Source organism: Manis javanica, chromosome X (genome assembly GCF_040802235.1).
Source record: "Manis javanica isolate MJ-LG chromosome X, MJ_LKY, whole genome shotgun sequence".
Taxonomy (NCBI): Eukaryota; Metazoa; Chordata; class Mammalia; order Pholidota; family Manidae; genus Manis; species Manis javanica.
The window spans coordinates 60435581-60460228 of NC_133174.1; the positions used below are offsets into that span (position 1 = coordinate 60435581).

The 24648-nt window shown below is 39.2% G+C and overlaps 1 protein-coding gene across 6 annotated transcripts in view; it reads right to left on the reverse strand.

Moving 5' to 3' along the window:
* PHKA1 (phosphorylase kinase regulatory subunit alpha 1) overlaps positions 1 to 24648 on the reverse strand; it is a 177051-nt gene that overhangs the window by 127040 nt on the left and 25363 nt on the right. For 5 of the 6 annotated variants that reach the window (XM_073227881.1, XM_037002882.2, XM_037002880.2 and 2 more), the window contains 2 exons: positions 15858 to 15940; positions 12216 to 12296 (listed from right to left, as the gene is read on the reverse strand). In XM_073227881.1, coding sequence (XP_073083982.1) covers positions 12216 to 12296; positions 15858 to 15940 — 164 coding nt within the window. The remainder of the gene's footprint in view (positions 1 to 12215; positions 12297 to 15857; positions 15941 to 24648) is intronic. The other variant, XM_037002881.2, reaches the window with a different exon arrangement.

Consider the following 24648-nt stretch of genomic DNA (forward strand, 5'->3'; position numbering starts at 1 on the left):
AATGATATGGAAGGATGTTTGGTTATGTTGTTTGGTGAAATATGAGATTGCTGAATTAAAAAAATTAGGTTACACCAAAGTAAATATGGTAGGATTTATTTTTTAAAAATAAACTCACTAACATTGCGGCGTGAGTAGGACAGTGGGAATCTCCTCCCAAAAACATCTATATTTCTGAAAATACAACAAATACAACTAATCATAAAAGAGAGACCAGAAGACACAGGACAACAGCCAGACTACATCCACACGTGCAAGAACCCAGCGCCTGGTGAAAGGGGTAAGATACAACCACCGGCCAGGCGGGACCCGAGCACACCTCGCCCCAGCTCCCGGCAGGAGAGACAGGGAGCCCAGGACTGCTAAACACCCAGCCCCAGCCACCCACACCAAAGCACAGACACACTGCATGCGTGGAGGGCTGGAAAATAGAGAAATAGGGCAGCAAGACCTCTGAGTGGGTTCCGAAGCTGATGCCACCGTGACAAAGAAAAGCGAGTGCTTTTTGAAAGTCTTAAAGGGACAGGGACATAACAGCTGGATGGATACAACACAGGTCACAGCCCAGTGGCTGGAAATTCCAGGGAAAACTGGGCACACTAACCCCCTGGGCAACAGCTCTGAGACCCCTCACGGAGGTAAACAGCCAAACAGCACCCCCCCCCATCCATTACCCCTCTGGGAGCTGTGAAAGCAGAGAAACAGCCTAAGGCAGACCATGCCCACAGAAAGGGAAATTCCTCCACATCTGCCGGGCAAGACACAAAGACCCAGTCTACACGCAATTACCCAACACAAGCCACTAGGGGTCGCAGTTGTCCTAATGAAGAAAGGCCAGTAGCAAGTGAAAAGTTTGGCCCTCCCAGCTGACAGTCAATAGCACCTGTCAACACGAAAAGGCAAAAAAATATGATCCAGACAAGACTAACCCAGACAGCTTCAGCATCTGCTACATCTTCCCCTGAGAAGGAACCTGGGGAGATAGATTTAACCTGTCTTCCTGAAAAAGAATTCAAAACAAAAGTCATAACCATGCTGATGGACTTGCAGAGAAATATGCAAGAACTAAGGAATGAGAATACAGAAATAAAACAAGCTCTGGAAGGACTTCAAAACAGAATGGATGAGATGCAAGAGACCATTAATGGACTAGAAAACAGAGAACAGGAATGCAGAGAAGCTGATGCAGAGAGAGATAAAAGGATCTCCAGGAATGAAAGAATTCTAAGAGAACTGAGTGACCAATCGAAAAGGATCAATGTCCGCATTATAGGGGTACCAGAAGAAGAGAGAGAAAAAGGGATAGAAAGTGTCTTTGAAGAAATAATTGCTGAAAACTTCCTCAAACTAGGGGAAGAAATGGCCTCTCAGACCACAGAGGTACACAGAACTCCCATGACAAGGGATCCAAGGAGGGCAACACCAAGACACATAATAATTAAAATGGCAAAGATCAAAGACAAGGACAAAGTATTAAAGGCAGCCAGAGAGAAAAAAAAAGTCACTTGCAAAGGAAAACCCATAAGGCTATCAACAGACTCTCAACAGAAACCCTACAGGCCAGAAGAGAATGGCATGATATACTTAATGCAATGAAACACAAGGGCCTCGAACCAAGACTACTGTATCCAGCATGAATATCATTTAAATATAAAGGAGGGATTAAACAATTCCAAGACAAGCAAAAGTGGAGGCCTCCCACAAACCACCTCTACAGGGCATCCTACAGGGACTTCTCTAGATGGGAGCACTCCTAAAAAGAGCAGAGAACAAAACACCCAACATATGAAGAAGGGAGGAGGAGGAATAAGAAGGGAGAGAAATAAAGAATCATCAGACCGCATTTATAATAGCTCAACAAGCGAGTTAAGTTAGACAGTAAGATAGTAAAGAAGCTAACCCTGAACCTTTGGCAACCACAAACTTAAAGCCTGCAATGGCAATAAGTTCACACCTCTCAATAATCACCCTAAATGTAAATGGACTGAATGCAACAATCAAAAGACACAGAGTAATAGAATGGATAAAAAAGCAAGATTCATCCATACGCTGCATAGAAGAGACTCACCTCAAACCCAAAGACATGCACAGACTAAAAGTCAAGGGATGGAAAAACATATTTCATGCAAACAACAAAGAGAAGAAAGCAGGTGTTGCAATTCTGGTATGAGACAAAACAGACTTCAAAATAAAGAAAGTAACAAAACATAAAGAAGGACACTACATAATGATAAAGGTCTCAGTCCATCAAGAGGATATAACCATTATAAATATATATGCACCCAAAACAGGAGCACAACATACCTGAAACAAATACTAACAGAACTAAAGGAGGAAATAGAATGCAATGCATTCACTCAGTCCAAAGGACCGATCCACCGGACAGAAAATAAGTAAGGACACAGAGGCACTGAACAACACACTAGAACAGATGGTCCTAATAGACATCTATAGAACTCTACATCCAAAAGCAACAGGATACACATTCTTCTCAAGAGCACATGGAACATTCTCCAGAATAGACCACATACTAGGCCACAAAAAGAGCCTCAGTAAATTCCAAAAGATTGAAATCCTACCAACCAACTTTTCAGACCACAAAGGTATAAAACTAGAAATAAACTATACAAAGAAAGCGAAAAGGCTCACAAACACATGGAGGCTTAACAACATCCTCCTAAATAATCAATGGATCAATGACCAAATCAAAATGGAGTTCCAGCAATATATGGAAACAAACGACAACAACAACACAAAGCCCCAACTACTGTGGGACACAGCAAAAGCAGTCTTAAGAGGAAAGTATAAAGCAATCCAGGCATATTTAAAAAAGGAAGAACAAACCCAAATTAATGGTCTAATATAACAATTTAGGAAATTGGAAAAAGAAGAACAAATGAGGCCTAAGGTCAGCAGAAGGAGGGACATAATAAAGATCAGAGAAGAAAGAAATAAAATTGAGAAGAATAAAACAATAGCAAAAATCAATGAAACCAAGAGCTGTTTCTTTGAGAAAATAAACAAAAGAGATAAGCCTCTAGCCAGACTTATTAAGAGGAAAAGAGAGTAAACACAAATCAACAGTGTCAGAAACGAGAAAGGAAAAATCATGATGGACCCCAGAGAAATACAAAGAATTCAACAATCCATATGGAAACACCAAAGACCCCGAATAGCCAAAGCAATCCTGAGAAAGAAGAATAAAGTAGGGGGGATCTCACTCCCCAACTTCAAGCTCTACTATAAAGCCATAGTAATCAAGACAATTTGGTAGTGGCACAAGAGCAGAGACACAGACCAATGGAACAGACTAGAGAATCCAGACATTAACCCAGACATATATGGTCAATTAATATTTGATAAAGGAGCCATGGACATACAATGGTGAAATGAAAGTCTCTTCAACAGATGGTGCTGGCAAAACTGGACAGCTACATGGAGGAGAATGAAACTGGACCACTGTCTAACCCCATATACAAAAGTAAACTCAAAATGCATCAAAGACATGAATATAAGTCATGAAACCATTAAACTCTTGGTAAAAAACATAGGCAAAAACCTCTTAGACATAAACATGAGTCACCTCTTCTTGAACATATCTCCCCAGGCAAGGAAAACAACAGCAAAAACAATCAAGTGGGACTATATTAAGCTGAAAAGCTTCTGTACAGCAAAAGACACCACCAATAGAACAAAAAGGAACCCTACAGTATGGGAGAATATATTTGAAAATGACAGACCCGATAAAGGCTTGATGTCCAGAATATATAAAGAGCTTACATGCCTCAACAAACAAAAAACAAATAACACAATTAAAACATGGGCAGAGGAACTGAACAGACAGTTCTCTAAAAAAGAAATACAGATGGCCAACAGACACATGAAAAGATGCTCCACATCGCTAATTATCAGAGAAATGCAAATTAAAACTACAATGAGGTATCACCTCACACCAGTAAGTATGGCTGCCATCCAAAAGACAAACAACAACAAATGTTGGCGAGGCTGTAGAGAAAGGGGAACCCTCCTACACTGCTGGTGGGAACGTAAATTAGTTCAACCATTGTGGAAAGCAGTATGGAGGTACATCAAAATGCTCAAAACAGACTTACCATTTGACCAAGGAATTCCACTCCTAGAAATTTACCCTATGAAGGCAGCAATCAAGTTTGAGAAAAACAGATGCACCCCTATGTTTATCGCAGCACTATTTACAATAGCCAAGAATTGGAAGCAACCTAAATGTCCATCGATAGATGAATGGATAAAGAAGATGTGGTTACATATACACAATGGAATACTACTCAGCCATTAGAAAAGGGCAAATCCTACCATTTGCAGCAACATGGATGGAGCTGGAGGGGATTATGCTCAGCGAAATGAGCCAAGTGGAGAAAGAGAAATACCAAATGATTTCTCTCATCTGTGGAGTATAAGAACAAAGGAAAAACAAGGAACAAAACAGCAGCAGAATCACAGAACTCAAGAATGGATTAACAGGTACCAATGGGAAAGGGTCTGGGGAGGATGGGGTGTGTAGGGAGGGATACGGGGGGGAAGAAGGATGGGGGTATTAAGATTAGCATGCATGGTGGGGTGGAAGAAAGGGGAGGGCTGTACAACACAGAGAAGACAAGTAGTGATTCTACAACATTTTGCTATGCTGATGGACAGTGACTGTAAAGGGGTTTATAGGGGGACCTGGTTATACAGAGGATCAAAGCCTAAGTTGGCTACCCCGAAAATGAACTAAGATACGATACGAAAAAGAACTTCCAACATCAGCACTCTCTGGAAGACTCATGCCAGAAGATGATCATCAAAAAACCCCAACAAAGATCCATGCGCTGCTACCGGTGTAGATGCACTCATCCCACTGGTTCCTGGACTTGCCATGGTAATGAAAAAGGAGATATCTAAGCTGGCCTATGCATGCAGTAAAACAAAAAATTTGACTGGATCTATAGTGTTGGAACTCAACCAAAAATTAGGAGAAGTGCAAATTGTAGCGCTCCAAAATCTTACAACTACAGACTATTTACTGTTAAAAGAACATATGGGATGTGAACAGTCCCCAGGAATTGGCTGTTTTAATTTGTCTGATTTTTCTCAGACTGTTCAAGTTCAGTTGGACAATATCCACCATATCATAGATAAGTTTTCACAAATGCCTAAGGTGTCTAACTGGTTTTCTTGGTTTCACTGGAGATGGCTGGTAATTATAGGTATGCTTTGGTTATGTAACTGTACTCCTATTATGTTAATGTGTGTGCACAATTTATTTAGTAGTTTAAAACCTATACATCCTTATGTTACTCTACAAGAAGATATGTCAAAGAAATAATCAATCTTCCCAAGTTTTCTTCTGCCTGCTACTTCTATAGCTTTTCTTCTTCCTTCCTAATTACAACCCTTATATAGAATTCTAGCCTCATATCGAATTTACCATGAATCATAATTCTTCCAAGTGGTAAAGATACCTCAAGACAAATGCTGGGCATAGAAGCCACAGGGCATAAATATGCAAAGAAGTAATAAACTAACCTTTTCAAACAATAAGGCTTCTCTCTCACTTACCAACTTTACATTTCCCTGCATGGCCCCAGAAGATGACTGGTTAGCCAGAGATGGGTAAAATTCCTCAAGGGAGGAACAACCTAAGACAGGTACACTTGCAGGGGGGTCATCAGGTGAGAAATTGTGGATCAACAGAGGTGAGGCTTAGAACCTCACCTCCACTGTTTTGAGAGAAATCTTCTGCATCCGTGGATGTTTTATTGCCCTTGTCTAGCTTGGATTAACACATAGTCTACAGGCACACACCTGATCATCTACATTTGCTCTCTTACAACACTAAACTATGTTTTCTACCTTTATCTTGCATCTACCTACCACTTCAGCATTTTATTAAAAATAATAATAATAGAGAAATGTGGTATCCACATATAAATCAAGTATAAATATCAAACAAATATTCATATTTGGACTGATTGTTTATAGTTCATAATGCGTGATCAAAACCGAAAGTTTCTGTGATGACTGCCCTTCTACTGTTCACCATGTAACTTATTCACTATGTAAGAATTTGTTCTCCATGTAATAACTTGTTCGTTATGCTTCAGAAGATTGGAGACTGACAAAAATTAGGCTTGGGGTGGATTAATGATTGTGCATTGAGCATTGACTTCCCTATACAGAATTTTATTGTTGTTAACAACCATTTGATCAATAAATAGGAGAGATGCCCTCACAAAAAAAAAAAAGTACACACTTCCAATTGTAAAATAAATAAGTAACCGGGATGTAATGTATAGCATAATGAATATAGTCAAAATATTGTAACAACTTGGTATGGTGATAGCTGGTACCTAGAATTATCATGTATATAAATGTTGAATCACTGTGTTGTACACCTGAAACTAATGTAATACTGTGTATCAACTACCCTTCAATAAAAAATAATTATCTACAAAAATAAATAAATAAATAAATAAACTCACTAACTGTACCATTAAAGTAATTAAGAAATACACTAAAAAGAAAAAGTTTACCCAGTGGATAAACATTTTATAGGTACAAAGTTCCATAAATATTTACTAACTCGACCATACTAGCTATATGGTTTAAGTTTTCTATAACCTTATTTTTGTTTTATTTCATTATCATAGTCTGGCAACGGTTTTTGTTAAATTATCCCCTTATAACTGTTTGTATTTTGTCTTGTATTTTGGATATACTTTGTCCTGTAGAAATTGAAACTACATTCCAGGCCAGATTTTCTCATTATAATTTTATCTTGACCCTCCTTGTTCTTTTTGTTCCCTGTAATACTTTTTGTTTTGAGTTCAGTTGATAGCCACATATTCACTAGTGCTGTCTTTTGTTTATGCTAGCCAGACTTTGCCCATCCTTCTATTTTTCATCTTTCTATATCAATTTGTTATGTTAGAGCTCTTATATGTGGTATAGATTGGATTTCCTTTTTTAAAATTTTAAATCAGTCAGTGTTTTTGCCTTTTGGTAGGAGAACCTTAAAGGAAGTAATGTACATTTGTCATAATGTATAGGTTTGATCATATTCTTGCTATCCTATTTTATGCCTTCTTTCCTGTCTCCAAAGATAAGAGCTAGAGTTATGGTAGTAGCAGTAGGAAGGAAAATATGGAGCCAAGTGAAAACTTAGCAATGATGATAATGATAACAATATGCATGAAGCAGGACTGAGTGAGTGGGGTAGGGGACCGAGAGATGGTTCCCTGATATCAAGCTTTGTTAACTGGTATATGGAAGGAGCAAAAGCCTTCTATTGTTTGTTTTTTGTTGTTGTTGATATTTGTTATTGAAGTATAGTTGAAATATCATATTATATTGGTTTCAAGTATACAACATAGTGATTCAACAGTTACATACATTATTAAATCTTCACCCCAATTAGTGTAGTTACTATAAGTCAACACAGAAAGACATTACAGAATATGTTCTCTATGCTGACTTCATCCCTGTTCCTAATTTATATTATGATCGAGATTTTGTGCCTCTTTATTCACTTCACTTATTTTACCCACCCACCCAACCCCTCCCCCATGGTAACATCCAGTCATTTCTCAGTGTTTATGACTCTATTGCTGTTTTGTTCATTTTGTTTTAGGTTCCACATATAAGTGAAATCATATGGTATTTGTCTTTCTCTACCTGGCTTATTTCACTCAGCATACATAACCTATAAGGCTGGTTCAGTGGTAGTGAATTTTTTTAACTTTCACTTATCTGGGAATCTTTTAATCTCTCCTTCAATTCTGAATGTAACCTTGCTGGGTAGAGAATTCTTTGGGTGTAGGTTCTTCCCTTTCAATACATTAAATATTTCATGCCACTCCCTTATGGCCTATAAAGGTTCTGCTGAGAAGTCTGCTGATAACCTGAAGGGATTTCCCTTACAAGTAATCTTTTTTCTCTCTCTGGCTGCCTTCAATATTCTCTCCTTATGCTTAATCTTTGCCATTTTAATTATTATATGTCTTGGTGTTGTCTTTCTGGGGTTCCTTTTGTTAGAGACTCTTTGTGCTCCATGATCTGAGTGTCTATTTCCTTCCCCAGATTGGGGAAATTTTCAACAATTATTTCGCCAAGGAGGCTTTCTATCCCTTTGTCTCTCTCTTCTCCTTCTGGTACCACTATTATGTAAACATTCCTGTGTTAGGATTGGTCACATAGCTCACTTATCTTTCATTACTAGAGATCTTTATTTCTCTGCATTGTTCAGCTTCATTGTGTTCCTGTTCTCTAATTTCTCTCTCATTGATGGTCTCCTCTACTTGCAGCAATCTGTTATTCATTCCCTCCCAAGTATATTTCATTTCAGTTACTGTATTCTTCAGCTCTGAGTGGCTCTTTTTCAGCTCTTATATACCTTTGTTGAAGTCCTCTCTGAGATCTTCAATACTTTTCCCCATATCACTGAGCATATTTATGACTTTTCCTTTGAAATCTTTATCAAGAAGATTGGTAATCTCCATTTCATTTAACCCTCTTTCTGGTGTCTTATCATGTAGTTATTTTTTGGAATATATTCCTCTTCCTCCTCATTTTGTCAGGGTTTATGTGTTTCTTCCTTTGTACTGGATGGGTCTGCTAGGTTCCTTGGTCTAGAGAGTAATAGCTATATGAAGAAGGGGTCCTGTGGTGCCCAGCAGCTCAGGACATTTTCCTCTCCAGTGTATAGTTCTCCTTTGCTGTTGGTAGGCAATGAGTGGGGTTGCTTTTCTGTCTGTCTGCTGGCAATTGTTTACCTCAGTAAGCTGAGGCTGGCAGTTTGCTTCAGATGGCCCTTTGTGATCAGAGCAGTGTCTTCCATTGGGATAGTTTTGGGTGGTGCCACCTCTGCTTGCCCTGCAGTATGGCAGGGCTGCTGGGTTAATGGGGTGGGTGGGGCAGTCACATGGTGAGTTGTACAATGGCAGGGTGCCCGGGCTCATGGTGGTGGCAAATTGCATGGTTGCAAAGTGTGTGGGCGCTCTGCAGTGATGGCCAGTCACATGGCAGGAGGGTACTAGGGTGCACATCAGCGGCAGTAAATCAGCCAATGGGAGGGTGTAGGGATGCACTGTGGCAGTGAGTTGCCCAGTAGGAAGGTGAGTGGGCTCCCAGAGGCAGGGAGGTATCCTTAGTAGGAGGGTGCAGGGGCATGTAGGCCAGTGGCAGTGGTGAGTTGTTCAGTGGTAGGCCATGCCAGTGGTGCACAGTTGCTGCAGCAAGTCATGTTGGTACACATTAGCAGCAGTGAGGCACATAGCAAGAGGCTTGGCCACCCATGGGAAGGAAGGAGCTCTCAGAGCTGGCTCCTGCAGGCACCTCCAAACTTGGTTGGAAACAGGGCTGAGAAACCTGGGAGAATCTCCCTCTGCCTGCCAGGAAGTAAAGTACAATACTGCTTGGCCAAGTGGGCTGACTCACTGGGGTGCCCAGAGAAGTGCCTCAGGGCTGAGCCACCAGTGAGGAGAATGTAGTGTCTGGGGCTCCTGAGAGTGCACGACCTGTTGGGCCAAGGGAGGGCTAGGGACGTATTGCCCACCTGCCCTATCTCCTGCAGAGATACCTCCTTCCAACCCTCACCCCTCTGGCTCCCCTCCAACTGCTGGAAAGTCTTTCAAACTTCTTCCCCTGCATTGGGTCTCAGTGGGACCAGTGGGAGCATGCCTGTGCTCCATAGGGGGCTAGTGTCTCAGGCTCTAGAGTGTTCCAACTGTCTCTGGTGTCCAGTCTTGCTAATCACCATAATCCAGTGCAATGTGGACTTGTGTTCCTGGAACAGATCTCCAGGGCCAGGTGTGAAGAGTTCCTAGGTGCCTATCTCCTTTCGGTTCAGTTCCTCTTCTTCCCACCCACAGGCTGGGATGGGGGAAGGGCTTTGGTCCCACTCAATCATGGCTCTGCCACTTTATCCTGTTCTGTGTGGGCTTCTCTTCTTCACCAGGTGTAGGTGGTCTGTTCTGTAGTCCTCAGGTTGTTTTCCGGGTTACTTGTATTTGCTGTAGTTGCTTCCTTTGTGCGTGTGTGGGAGGAGGTTTCCACCTTGCCTTCCTACTCAGACATCTTCAGGCTCATCAACCCCATCTGCATCTCTCTTGTTGCTTTTAAGATTTATCTTTATCTTTAATCTTCGCCATTTTAATTACTGTATGTCTTGGTGTTGTATTCCTGGGATTCCTCTTGTCAGGTGCTCTCTGCACTTTCAGCATCTGGAAGTCTATTTCCTCCCCCAGCTTGGGGGAAGTTTTCAGCTACTATTTCTTCTAAGAGACTTTCAAGTCTTTTGTCTCTCTCTTTTCCTTCTGGGACGCTTATCATGAAAATATTGTTTTGATTAGAGTTGTCACACAGCTCTCTTAGCATCTCATTTTTAGAAATTCTTTTTTCTCTCTGTTACTCAGCTAGGTTATTCTGTTGCTCTCTACCTTCCATCACACTTATTCTTTCCTCTGTTTCCAGAAGTCTGGTATTCATTCCCTCTATTGAATTTTTCACTACAGTTATTGTATTCTTCAGCTCTGATTGGCTTTTTCATATTGTCTACCTCTTTGTTGAAGTTCTCACTGAAATAATCTTTTCCCCAGTTCAGTTAAAATTTTTCTGACTGTAACTCTGAATTCTTTAGCAAGAAGATTGCTAATTCCCATGTCATTTAGCACTTTTTTATGGTGTTTATCTTTCTTTTGTTTGGAACATGTTCCTCTGCCTCCTCATTTTATCAGGGTTTCTGTGTTTCTTCTTTTGTATTAGATAGATTGGCTATGCCTCCTGGTCATGAAATTAATGGCTTTATGAAGTGGGTATCCTGTGTTGCCCAAAAGCTGCAGACTCCTTGCTCACCCATGCCTGTTTCTCTTTTGTGGCTGAGCCACAATTGCTGTTGGTAGGCTGTGGGAGGGGCCCGCCTTTGTGCCTGTTTGTTAGAAGTGGCTGGTCCCAACAGCTCACTGCTGTGTGCGCTTTGTGTGATGTGTGGCACTTCTGCTGGGGTTTGTTGTGGGCAGGGACATCCTCTGCTGGTCAGTAATGGTGGATCACTGCTGGGCCTATTGTTCTGGGAAGGGCAGGGCTGCCATGGGGCACTGGAGTTGAGCCAATAGCGCAGCTGGAGAGTTCAGAGCTGGTTCCTGCATGCATCTGGCTAGTTGAGCTGGGGGAGAGCTGGGCAAGCCAAGGAAGTGTTCACCCTCTGCCTGTCAGTCAGCAAAATTGGACCCCTGTTGGGTTGAGCAGGTCAGGTGGGGCAGGTATGCAGGGGAGCACCTCCATGGGGTTGAGCTGGCAGCAAGAAAGATGGGGCATTTTGGAGCTGGTTCCCATAAGCATCTGACTAGTTCAGCTGAGGAAGGGCTTGGAAAGCAATGTTCACCCACCCTTTCTCCTCTGGAGGGAGCTCCCACTGACCCTTACCCCTCTAGCACACTTCCTGCTCTTGGTAAATCTTTCAAACTGCTACATCTGTGTTGAATTTCAGCAGGACTGACAGAGTGTGCTTGTCCTCCACAAGTGACAGGAGTCTTGACCCCTCACTATGCTCCAGCTCTCCCTGATGCCAGCCCCATTAAGCACCAAAGCCCAGTGCAATGTGGATTCGTATTCCCAGAGCAGATCTCCAGGGCCAAGTGTGCTGGATTCCTGAGTATTTATCCTCTCCCTCCCAGGGCTGGGATAGAGGAAGTGCTTGGGTCCCAATCGATCATGGCTCTGCCCATTTACCCTTCTCCATGTGGTCCTTTCTTCTTCGCCATGTGTACATGGTCTGTTCTGCAGTCTTCCCATCATTCTCAGGGTTAGTTGTATTTGCTGTGGTTGCTTCCTTAGTGTATATGTGGGAGGAGGTTTTCACCTTGCCCTAGTCTTACTCCTCCATCTTTTCCACTTCTCTCTCCCTTAGTTTTTCTTTGTAACGGTAGAGATGATGAACTTAGTTTAAGATATATTCTCTGAGGTCCCTGTGGGATATGTAAGTAGAGATATGCTACCAGAGCAATTAGATACACAAATCTGGAACTTATGAAAGAAGTCTTTAGCCACATGTTCATAGTTCCATGGGAGAATCTGAATTTTCCTGTGGTTTAAAGAACAGTTAAACTGATAATGGTCCACAAACACATTAAGCCTTTATCTCTGGCAAATGTGTACCAGAGTTCTTTACCCCACACCTGATACAAAGCAAGGAAAATTACCTTTGCCATTCCAACTGAACTGGCATTCAATTCTGAGATCCCTTGGTTGGTCTTGTCTCCACGTTCCCATATCCCAAAGTCCTGGCATAAAATAACCAGCATACCATTAGCAAGTCATTACTAAATGCTTACTAGATGAACAGCCCTTGAATAAAAGGCACACATAGTAGCTAATTTGCCATACATGTTTACCCACAAAGCTTTTTTAAAATTGAAGTATAGTTGATATACAATATTATGTTAGTTTCAGGTGTACAACATAGTGATTCAACAATTACATACATTATGAAATGCTCGCCATGGTAAGTATATTTACCATCTGTCATCATACAAAATTATTACAATCTTATTGACTATATTTCCTATGCCGTACTTTCCATCTTTGTGACTTATTTTAAAATTGAAAGTTTGCACCTCTCTATACCCTTCACCTATTTTTCTCACTCCAGTTCCCTCTCTGCTGTGGCAACCACCAGTTTGTTCTCTGTATTTATTAGTCCATTTCTGTTTGTTTACTTTACTTTTTAAGATTCCACATGTAAGTGAAATCATATGGTATTTGTGTTTCTCTGTCTGACTTATTTCACTTAACAAAATACCCTCTAGGTCCACCCAAGTTGTCACAAATGGCAAGATCTCATTCTTTTTTTATGGCTGAGTAATATTCTATTGTGTATATTTATTACATCCTTCTCCATTCATTTACTGATGGACACTTAGGTTGCTTCCATATCTTGGCTATTGTAAATAATGGTGCAAATAAACACAGGGGTACATACATCTTTTCAAATTAGTGACTTTGTTTTATTTGGGTAAATTGCTAGAAGTGGAATTACTAGGTCGTATGGTATTTCTATTTTTAGCTTTTTGAGATAATATCATACTGTTTTCCATACTGCTATACCAATTTACATTCCACCAACAGTGCACAATGTACCAACAGTGCTTATTAAGGACATGTCAATGAGTTGGGTTTTCCCTAAAAGTATTTTCTCAATTGTTTTAAATTTCACTGGGGCCTTCATGAAGTTGGAAGACTCCTCTACAGTTGGATCAGGACAAAGAACTGTAACTCAGTCCATGAAGAAAGGTACTTCTCCAAACTTTTTATCAAAGCAGATACCTAGGGAATCTAGAAGATGAAGCCTAAACAGTACCACAGTATTATATCTTAAACATCCATTCTAATTTTACTCTCTATTGTCATTAACAATGTACCATGCACTAACCTATATACTTTACACTATCATCTTCCCTAATCCTTACATATTATAGATGATGAAACTGAGGTGCAAAGAGAGGTTAAGTGACTCACCCAAGGTCACACAGCTAAGAAGTAATTAGGGACTGAGCCCAAATTATTCTCACTTACTGCCTTACTCTCACTACAAAGCCTACATTCTTACCATAGCTCTATATGGCTCTTCCATAACATAAAGATAACATTTAAAAATTGTTTTTTGAAACCTTTTTATTTTGAAATAACTTTAGACTTACAGAAAAGTTGAAAAAATAGTACAGTGACTTCCCATATACCTTTCACTCAGCTTCTCCTAATGTTAACACCTGAAATAACCACAGCACAATTGTCAAAGCTAAGAATTAACATCAGTTCAACATTAGTAAGAAAATATGGGCTTTATTAGGATTTCACTCGTTTTTCCACTAATTTTTCCACTTCCATTCCAGGATTCAGTCCAGAATACCATGCTGTATTTGTCATGCCTCCCTAGCCTCTTTCAATCAGTTACAAGTTCTCAAGTTTTGTCCTTCATGACCTGAGCACTTTCTGAAGATCTGTGGTCAGGTATTTTGCAGATTTTCTTCAGTTTGGGTTTGCCTGATGTCTTCTCTTGATTAGGCTAAGGTTATACATTTTTGGCAAGAATACTACAGATATTATGCTGCACTCTCGGTGCATCATATCATGGTATTCGTGACATTGATGTCTGGTGACTGGTGATGTTAACCTTCACCTGTTTTTTAAAGTGGTGTCTGCAAAGTTTCTCCATTCTACTGTTACTATTTTCCCTTTGTAATTAATAAATAACTTGAGAGAGATACTTTATGACTTTACAAACATCCTGTTTCTGCTCAAACATCCACCCACAAACTTGGCATACATTAGTGAATCTTGCTTGCAACAATTAACACAGTAGTGTTTCAGTGTTGATTTTCTAGTTCCTTCATACCTTCACAAACATAATTGCAATTCCTCTCTTAGAAAGAGCTGTTCTTTCTCTCCCATTAATTTATTCAGTAACTTATTAGATAAGTATGAACTTATGGGTATTTGGGTTATTCTCTGGGTTATAATAAAATGTTATCATTATTTATTTTGTTGCTTCAATTGTTCCAGCTTTGTCCATTGGGAGTTCTTCAGGTTGGGTGCTGTGCCCATCTGACATGCACCATTCCGTTTTGAACATTTCCTCAGTTTCTGTCATTACAAGATTCTCCAGTCTTACCTTGTATGTTCCTTGCCCTAGCCCTGGAATCAAACACTTCTACAATGAATCCTCTTTTCTTTTATTAGAGAATGATAGTTACAGTCCAGGACCTGGGCACTGGTATTCATTGTCACTGTGGTGCTATTGTTTCTAGGACCTCTCACTAAACAGAACTTGGAAATAGCCATGTGCACACATGTGTGTGCATGCACATACACTTACACCCTCCATATTTATTTCTGTTTCTACCTTAAATTACGTTTCATGTCAACTCTCTGAGTTAAAGTGAAGCTTCAGGAAGGTAAGCCATAGTTATCCCATAACTGGCCTCACCTACCACAAACCTAGTTTGTTCAGCAAAGAGTGTTAGAAGGCATAAATATTGTTCATTCTACTGCTGCAACCCTTGGCTGCAATGGAGAGGCCAGAGAACCCTGACTTGTGCCCTGGACCACAGCAGGCCTATGGTATCAGAAGGCAAAGTGATCATTCAACAAATAATGTCTGCTTATATCGTATATGTCTATGTTAGACTTACCCTTTTGGCAAACATGGAGTGACAGATTCCAGATTTACCCTCCCACATAAAACAGCTAAAAAAACAACTAAAACTAAACAACTAAAAAAAAAATCTGTACTACTATGACAGCCATTTCTAATACAATGAACATCATGCAATGAAGAGCAGGGATTCCTGGGAAAGGAGATGTTAAATACATTATGATTTAATATAGACATACTTCATATAGTAGTTGAAAAGACAAATAAATACTTTTGTATAGTAAGCACTGAATGAATGTCTACAGATGATATTAAAAACATGACTAAATTTTATTTCTAAGTAGCTAACTGGTCCATAATATTCCCTAGTCTTCCTGTTTCCATTTAAGAACATAAACCATTAAAATAATACCACAGTTTAGCCCCAGATAGCCAAATACATACTGTGAGATATTACATAGTTTGAAAAGAATGGAAGCATAGCATCTTCACTCTCTTGCCTCTCGAACTCCCTTGGGAAGAACGCACACAGAGGATGACAGAGCTTGGTAAAGAAAAAGGCTAAAGGCAATTTCTACCAGAAGCCTTATAGAGTGGTTCACTATAAGGGGCAGCATTAAGAGAAGAAATGGGCTGTCCAATATTTTCAAAGATTCATATGATTAAAATAAATTCCAAAGTGATTACTTACAGCAGTTTTATATGCAGCTTCAATGTAAAACACAAGGTTCTGTATGAAATTGACTTCATCTAGGCTGTGGATGATATGAAGTCCTGGAAAGAGAGGATAAAGATATAAAGCTAGTTAATTATTGCTATAGGCATTATAGGCAGTCATAGTGACTAACTAGCCACACTATTCCCAAGTATTCCTACTCCTGCTTAGGAATAATGGGAGGCACTTTGATTCCTCAACCATAAAGACAAGACCACAGATGAATCCTAAACTAGTCTTCAACTAAGCGAGATACCACCATATTTTAAAATGGAAGAATTTTAATTGTTATTTGTAGGTCTTAAGAGGAAGTCTCAGATTCCTAATTCTATAGGCACCTAATTCATAATGTGAAAACCTAGGAATCTGGAAAAAGGAAGACAAATATTTCAAAACGAGTTGGAGGCAGTCTCAATACTAAGCAAGAAGTAGATAAAGATTATGATTTTAAGAACTTAAAATCATATTTTTGGAAAAAAATGAAAATTATTCTAAATATAAGTTATACAAAGATTGCTATAGTATACAAATGGAGTGTTTTGCATGAATTAACAATTTAATTTTTACAACTTAAGAGGTGGCTCCCTCTATTTCTCTCCATGAGGCTTAGAAAGGTTAAATATTTGTCTAAGGTCATGTAACTAATATAAATGGTGGAACCAGAACTCAACTATCAATTTCGATTTCACTTCAGAGACTGAATTCCTAAGCATAGTAAAGATGCTATACTGCTTTCCAATATGTGCAATATCATCCATTTTTGTTTAAAACCTGATTCTCTTCTTCTATCACCTCTTTCTTTTCCCTCACCCATTTGTAGCAAGAGAAATACCAACAGGTATACAATGAAAGTGAAAGTCTTCCTTCCACCCAGAATCACATCACACCCACCCTGCCAAATCTCCTTCTGGGACAAACCAGTCTTAGTTGTTTCCTCTGTAACCTTTCAGAGATATATTATGCATATATAAAAATTATGCAAATAGTAGTATACTATACTGCACCTTGCTTTTTTCATGTGTAACTTGGACACCATTTTAAATATATCTACCTTATTTTTTAATGGCTACATAGCACTCCACTGAATGACTATTCATATAACTAGTTCCCTATTGAAAGATATTTAGTTTGTTTCTAATATTTCATCACTATAATTAATGCAGTAATATAAATTTCTCCAAGCTTATAAACTCTAGATACTGCAGCCTTGCTGGCATCTGCCCTAATAGCCCCTCCTGATTAGCAGGAGGCATTTTCTTTACACTCCTTGTTAAAAGCTTGCTGGTAGCTCCATTCTTTTGTCTGTTGGCTTCATTCTTCATTGTCTCTGAGACACAGTCCTGGGAAAAACAGCGTCTCAGCCAGTGACATATACACACACATCTATATCTTTGTACATAGTATATCAAGGCAGATTCTTAGAAGGAGAATTGCTGAATTACAGATTCATGCATATTATTTTTTCCAACATTTTATTACGAAAATTTTCAAACGAACATAAAAAAATGACAGAATTTTGTAGTGTATACCTGTAAACATACCATCTGGACTCAACTTTGACTTTGTTTACACTATATTTTTTTCTCAGAAACTTTTATTAAAAATCTCTATCCCATGAATTTTTTTGTACTTTTATAGTTTCATTTATTTGCATTTAAATCTCTGATCTATTGACAGATATTTTATTTTATTACTATTTTTGTTATTAAGGTATCGTTAACATTTTACTATACTTCTTCATCACATTACTATCCATCTATCAGTCCATTTTTAAAATAAATTCCTAAGTTGCAAATATCGGCACACTTATTAAATATTTCTCTCTCTATATATTAAATGATGAAAATCATCACCAAGTTATTCTGCAAGGAACTTCTCCAATTTACATACCAGTAAGTACTGTCTGCCTGTTCCCTATACCCTTGTCAACACAAGCTTTAATAAAAGTTTATCTTTGCCACTCTAATGGATGAGAAATAGAATCTTCTGGTAGTTCAGTCTGCAGTTTTTTATTATGAGCAAGGTTGTGAGTCTTTTTATATATTTATAGGCCACTTTATTTCTTTGCCTATGAACTGTTTGGTTGTATGCTTCACCAATATTGAATTAGCGATCTTTCTGTCATTGACATATTAATGAATATTAAGAAAATTAACTTTTTGCCTAGTATGTGTGTTGCAAGTGTTTTTCTTTTAACTTTGACTTTGTTTACAGTATATTTTTTCTCAGAAACTTTTATTAAAAAGCTCTATCCCATGAATTTTTGGGTAGTTTTATAGTTTCATTTTTTTTGCATTTAAATCTCTGATTTATTGACAGATATTTTATATTATTATTTTTTTTTTATTAAGGTATCAGTGATATCAAATCTTATGGTCAGGTATCACATGAGCAACATTGTGGTTACTACATTCCCCCTATCATCAAGACCCCACCACATACACAACTATAGTTACTGTCGATCAGCATAGTAAGATACTATAGAGTCACTACTTGTCTTTTCTGTGCTATACTGCCTTCCCCGTGCCCCGCCTACATTATGTGTGCTAATCATAATGCCCCTTTTTCTCCCTTATCCCTCCCTTCCACCCATCCTCCTCCTTCCCTTTCCATTTGGTAACTGTTAGTCCATTCTTGGGTTCTGTGTGTCTGCTGCTGTTTTGTTCCTTCAGTTTATTCTTTGTTCTTATACTCCACATACGAGTGAAATCATTTGGTACTTGTCTTTCTCCGCCTGGCTTATTTCACTGACCATAATATCCTCTAGCTCCATCCATGTTGTTGCAAATGGTAGGATTTGATTTCTTCTTATGGCTGAATAATATTCCATAGTGTATATGTACCACATCTTCTTTACCCATTCATCTACTGATGGACACTTAGGTTGCTTCCATTTCTTGGCTATTGTAAATAGTGCTGCGATAAACATAGGGGTGCATATGTCTTTTTGAGTCTGGGATCCTGTTTTCTTAGGATAAATTCCTAGGAGTGGAATTCCTGGGTCAAATTGTATTTCTATTTTTAGTTTTTTGAGGAATCTCCATACTTTGCAGAATGGATGAACTAATTTACATTCCCACCAGCAAGCAGTCTAGGATGGTTTCCTTTTCTCCACATGTTCGCCAACATTTGTTGTTCCTTGTCTTTTGGATGTTGGCCATCATTACTGGTGTGAGCTGATAACTCATTGTGGTTTTAATTTGCACTTCTCTAATCATTAGTGATGTGGAGCATCTTTTCATGTGCCTATTGGCCATCTGAATTTCTTCTTTGGAGAAGGATTTGTCAGATCCTCTGCCCATTTTTTCATCATGTTATTTGCTTTTTGGGTGTTGAGGCATGAGACCTCTTTATATATTTTGGATACCAGCCCATTATCAGATACGTCATTTATGAATATATCCTTTCACACTGTAGGATGCATTTTTGTTCTGCTGATGGTGTCCTTTGATGTACAGAAGCTTTTTAGTTTGATATAGTCCCACTTGTTCATTTTGGCTGTTGTTTCCCTTGCCTGAGGAGCTATCTTCATGAAAAAGTTAACCATGTTTATATTCAAGAGAGTTTTGACTATGTTTTCTTCTGAGAGTTAAATGGTTTCATGACTTACATTCAGGTGTTTGATCCATTTCGAGTTTACTTTTGTGTATGGAGTTAGACAGTAATCCAGTTTTATTCTCTTACATGTAGCTGTCCAGTTTTGCCAACACCAGCTGTTGAAGAGGCTGTCATTTCCCCATTGTTTGTCCATGGCTCTTTTATCATATATTCATTGGCCATATATGTGTGGGTTTATATCTGGGCTGTCTATTCTGTTTCATTGATCTATGGGTCTGTTCTTGTGCCAGTACCAAATTGTCTTGATTACTTTGGCTTTGTAATAGAGCTTGATGTTGGGGAGTGTAATCCCCCCCACCCCACTGCGTTATTCTTCCCTCTCAGGATTGCTTTGGCTATTTGGAGTCTCTTGTGGTTTCATATGAATTTCAGAACTATTTGTTACAGTTCATTGAAGAATTCTTTCAGTATTTTGATGGGGATTGCATTGAATCTGTAGATTGCTTCAGGCAGGATGGCATTTTGACAATATTAATTCTTCCTATCCAAGAGTGTGGTAGTGTCATCTTTAATTTCTCTCATGAGTGTTTTGTAGTTTTCAGGATATAGGTCTTTCACTTCCTTGGTTAGGTTTATTCCTAAGTATTTTATTCATTTTGATGCAATTGTAAATGGAATTGTTTTCCTGATTTCTTTTTCTGCTAGTTCATCATTCGTGTATAGGAATGAAACAGATGTCTGTGTATTAATTTTGTATCCTGCAAATTTGCTGAATTCAGATATTAGCTCTAGTAGTTTTGGAGTAGATTCTTTGGGGGTTTATTTTATGTACAATGTCATGTCATCTGCAAACCGGGACAGTTTAACTTCTTCCTTACTAATCTGTAAGGCAGTCTTCCTTACCAATCTTCCTTACATTACCAATCTGTAAAGTAATCTTCCTTATCAATGCCTTTTATTTCTTCATGTTGTCTGATTGCCATGGTGAGGACCTCCAGAATTGTACTGAATAACAGTGGAGAGAGTGGGCATCCTTGTCTTGTTCCTGACCTTAAAGGAAAGGCGTTCAGCTTTTCACTGTTAAGTATGATGCTGGCTGTGGCTTTGTCATATATGGCCTTTATTATGTTAATGTACTTGCCCTCTATACCCATTTTGTTGAGTTTTTATCATGAATAGACGTTGAATTTTGTAGAATGCTCTTTCAGCATCTATGGAGATGATCATGTGGTTTTTGTCCTTCTTTTTGTTTATGTGGTGGATAATGTTGATGGATTTTCGAACATTGTACCATCCTTGCATACCTGAGATGTATCCCATTTGATCATGGTGTATGATCCTCTTGATGTATTTTTGAATTCTGATTGCTAATATTTTGTGGAGTATTTTTGCATCTATGTTCATCAGGGATATTAATCTGTAGTTTAGTTTTTTCATGGGGTCTTTGCCTGGTTTTGGTGTTAGAGTGATGCTGGCTTCATAGAATAAGTTTGGAAGTATTCCCTCCTCTTCTATTTTTTGGAAAACTTTAAGGAGAATGGGTACTACGACTTCTCTAAATGTCTGATAAAATTCAGTGGTGAAGCCGTCTGGCAGGGGATTTTGTTCTTTGGTAGTTACTTGATTACTGATTCAGTTTCATTGCTGGTAATTGGTTTGTTCAGATGTCTTGTTTCTTCCTGGGTCAGTCTTGGAAGGTTGTATTTTCCTAGAAAGTTGTCCATTACTTCTAGGTTATTCAGTTTGTTAGCATAAAATTTTGCATAGTATTCTCTCATAATTCTTTGTATTTCTGTGGTGTCCATAGTGATTTTTCCTTTCTCATTTCTGATTCTGTTTAAGTGTGTAGACTCTCTTTTTTTCTTGATAAGTCTGGCTAGGGGTTTATCTATTTTGTTTTTTTTTCTCAAAGAACCAGCTCTTAGTTTCATTAATATTTTCTATTGTTTTATTCTTCTCTATTCTATTTATTTCTTCTCTGATCTTTATTATGTCTCTCCTTCTATTGACTTTGGGCCTCCTTTGTTCTTCTTTTTCCAGTTTCAATAATTGTGATTTTAGATTATTCATTTGGGATTCTTTTTCCTTCTTTAAATAGGCCTGGATTCCTATATACTTTCCTCTTAGAAGTGCTTTCACTGCATCCCACAGAGGTTTGGGTGTTGCACTGTTGTTTTCATCTGTTTCCATATATTGCTTGATCTCTGTTTTAATTTGTTCATTGATTTCTTGATTATTTAGGAACATGTTAAGCCTTCTCGTGTTTGTGAGCCTTTTTGTTTTCTTTGTACAATTTATTTCTAGTTTCATAACTTTGTGATCTCAGAAGTTGGTTAGTACAATTTCAATCTTTTTGAATTTCCTGAGGCTCTTTTTGTGGCCTAGTATGTGATCTATTCTGGAAAATGTTCCATGTGCCCTGGAGAAGAATGTGTAACCTGCTCCTTTTGGTTGGAGTGTTCTGTAGATGTCTGTTAGGTCCATCTCTTCTAATGTGTTGTTCAGTGCCTCTGTCTCCTTATTATTTTCTGTGTGGTTGATCTGTCCTTTGGAGTGAGTGGTGTGTTGAAGTCTCCCAAAATGAGTGCATTGCATTCTATTTCCTCCTTCAATTCTGTTAATATTTGTTTCACATATGTAGGTGCCCCTGCATAGATATTTATAATGGTTATATCTTGTTGTTGGATTAACCCCTTTATCATTATGTAATGTCCTTCTTTGTCTATTGTTACTTTGTTTTCAAGTCTATTTTGTCTGATACAAGTACTGCAACTCGTGCTTTTTTCTCCCTATTGTTTGCATCAAGTATCTTTTTCCATCCCTTCACTTTCAGTCTGTGTATGTGTTTGGGCTTGAAGTGAGTCTCTTGTAGGCAGTGCATAGATGGGTCTTGCTTTTTTATTCATTCTGTAACTCTCTGTCTTCTGATTGGTGCATCCAGTCCATTTACATTTAGAGTGATTATTCATAGATATGTGCTTATTGCCATTGCAGCCTTTGGATTCGTGGTTACCAAAGCATCAAAGGCAGCTTCTTTACTATCTTGTAGTCTACCCTAACTCACTATTATAAACACAATCTGAAGATTCTTTTCTCCCTTCTTTTTCTTCCTCCTCTACTCTTTATATGTTAGGTGTCATATTCTTTACTCTTTGTGTATCCCTTGGCTGACTGTCTGGATAGCTGATTTTATTTTGCATTTGATTAGTATTTAATTGGTTTACTTCCTTTGTTGTGGTTTTATTTTCTCTGGTGACAACTATTTAGCCTTAGGCCCACTTCCATCCAGAGCAGTCCCTTTAAAATACACTGTAGAGATAGTTTGTAGGAAGTAAATTCCCTCAACTTTTATCTGGGAATTGTTTAATCCCTCTTTCAATTTTAAATGATAATCTTGCTGGGTAGAATATTCTTGGTTCAAGACCCTTCTGTTTCATTGCATTGAATATAACATGCCACTCCTTTCTGGCCTGTAAGGTTTCTGATGAGATGTCTGATGATAGCCTGATGAGTTTTCCTTTGTAGGTCCTTTTTTTCTCTTTCTGGCTACTTTTAATACTCTGTCCTTGTCCTTGATCTTTTCCATTTTAATTATTATATGTCTCGGTGTTGTCCTCTTTGCATCCCTTGTGTGGAGAGAGTTGTGCACTTCCATGGCCTGAGAGACTATTTCCTTCCACAGATTGGGAAGTTTTCAGCAATTATTTCTTCAAAGATACTTTCTATCCCTTTTTCTCTCACTTTTTCTTCTGGTACTGCTATAATGAGTACATTGTGCCATTTTGATTGGTCACACAGTTCTCTTAATATTCTTTCATTCCTAGAGATCCTTTTTTTCTCTCTGTGCCTCAGCTTCTTTGTATACGTGTTCTCTAATTTCTATTCTATTTACTGTCTCTCTACCTTATCTAATCTGCTTTTAAATCCTCCAACTTTTCATTTCAATTACTGTATTTTTAAGGTGTCTATTTCCCTCCTGAATTCATCTCTTAGCTCTTGAATATTTTTCTGTAGCTCCATTAACATGCTTATGACTTTTATTTTGAATTCTTTTTCAGGAAGAATGGTGATTTGAGTCTCACCAAGATCTCTTTCTGGTATTTGAGGAATTTTGAATTGAACAAGGTTCTTCTGCCTTTTCACAGTCCTGGATCGATGGGAGTGGTTGCAGTTCAGTGGTGCCAGTGTCAGCTGGGAGGACAAAGTCCCTTCCTGCTTCCTGGTCGCTGTGCCTGTATCTACTGTCTGGGCCAGTCAGCCACATGCAGGAGTGTTCTTTGTGTTAATCCCATAAGCTGCCGTGGGGTGGGGAGCTGCCCTCTTGCTGGCCTATGGTGATGGCAGGGGTCGTAGGGGAGCAGCACAAGTATTTTCAGGGAGTTTAAAGCCCTTTCGTGCTTGCTGGTCACTGTGTCTGTCTCCACTGTCTGTGCCAGTTAACTGCACCCAGGGAGCAGCCTCTGGGTTAATCCCCTAATATGCCATGGGCAGGTGGTCCTCGGGGTAGCCTAGGGCAATGGCGGGTTTTGCTGGCAAGTGGTGCAGGTGTTTGCCGAGAGGGCGAAGCCCTTTCATGCCTCCTGTCTCTGCTGTCTGTGCAGGTTAGCCACATGCAGGAGAAACCTCTGCGTTAAGCTGTGTTGTTGCTGTAGGAGGGGCTGCCCTCTGTCTTGTCTGCAGCAATGGCAGGGATGGTGGGTTTGCACACAGGTGCCAATGGGGATAAACTAGTGGCTGGATGCTTATCCCGGTGAAAGACCTTGGGGCTACTTTGCCAACCAGGGGAATAGGGTGCCTGAAGCTCCTCAAAGTTCCCTACCTGCTGGGCTGAGAGTTATGGGATGATTTTGTCCATCTGTTCCCTCTCCAAAACCCCCCATTAGCAGCTTTCTGACTGTTGGGAAGTCTTTTAAAGTGCCTGCTTTTCTTTTTTCCCAGGGCAGCCACTTGTGGGAACCTGCTTGCAGTCTTAGTCTCTGACTTTGGTTTTCAACCCCTCTAATCTCCAGAGCACCATGCACTGTGGGTCTGTTCTCCTGGAGTAGACTGCTAGGGCAGGGTATCTATCAGTCTTGTGCTTCCACTCCCTCACCACTCTGATTCTCTTCCTCCTACCAGTGAGCTTGGGTGGGGGGAGTGCTCAGGTCCCACTGGGTTGAGGCTTTTTACTTTACCCTTTTCCATGAGGTGTTCACTTTTCCCAGATGTA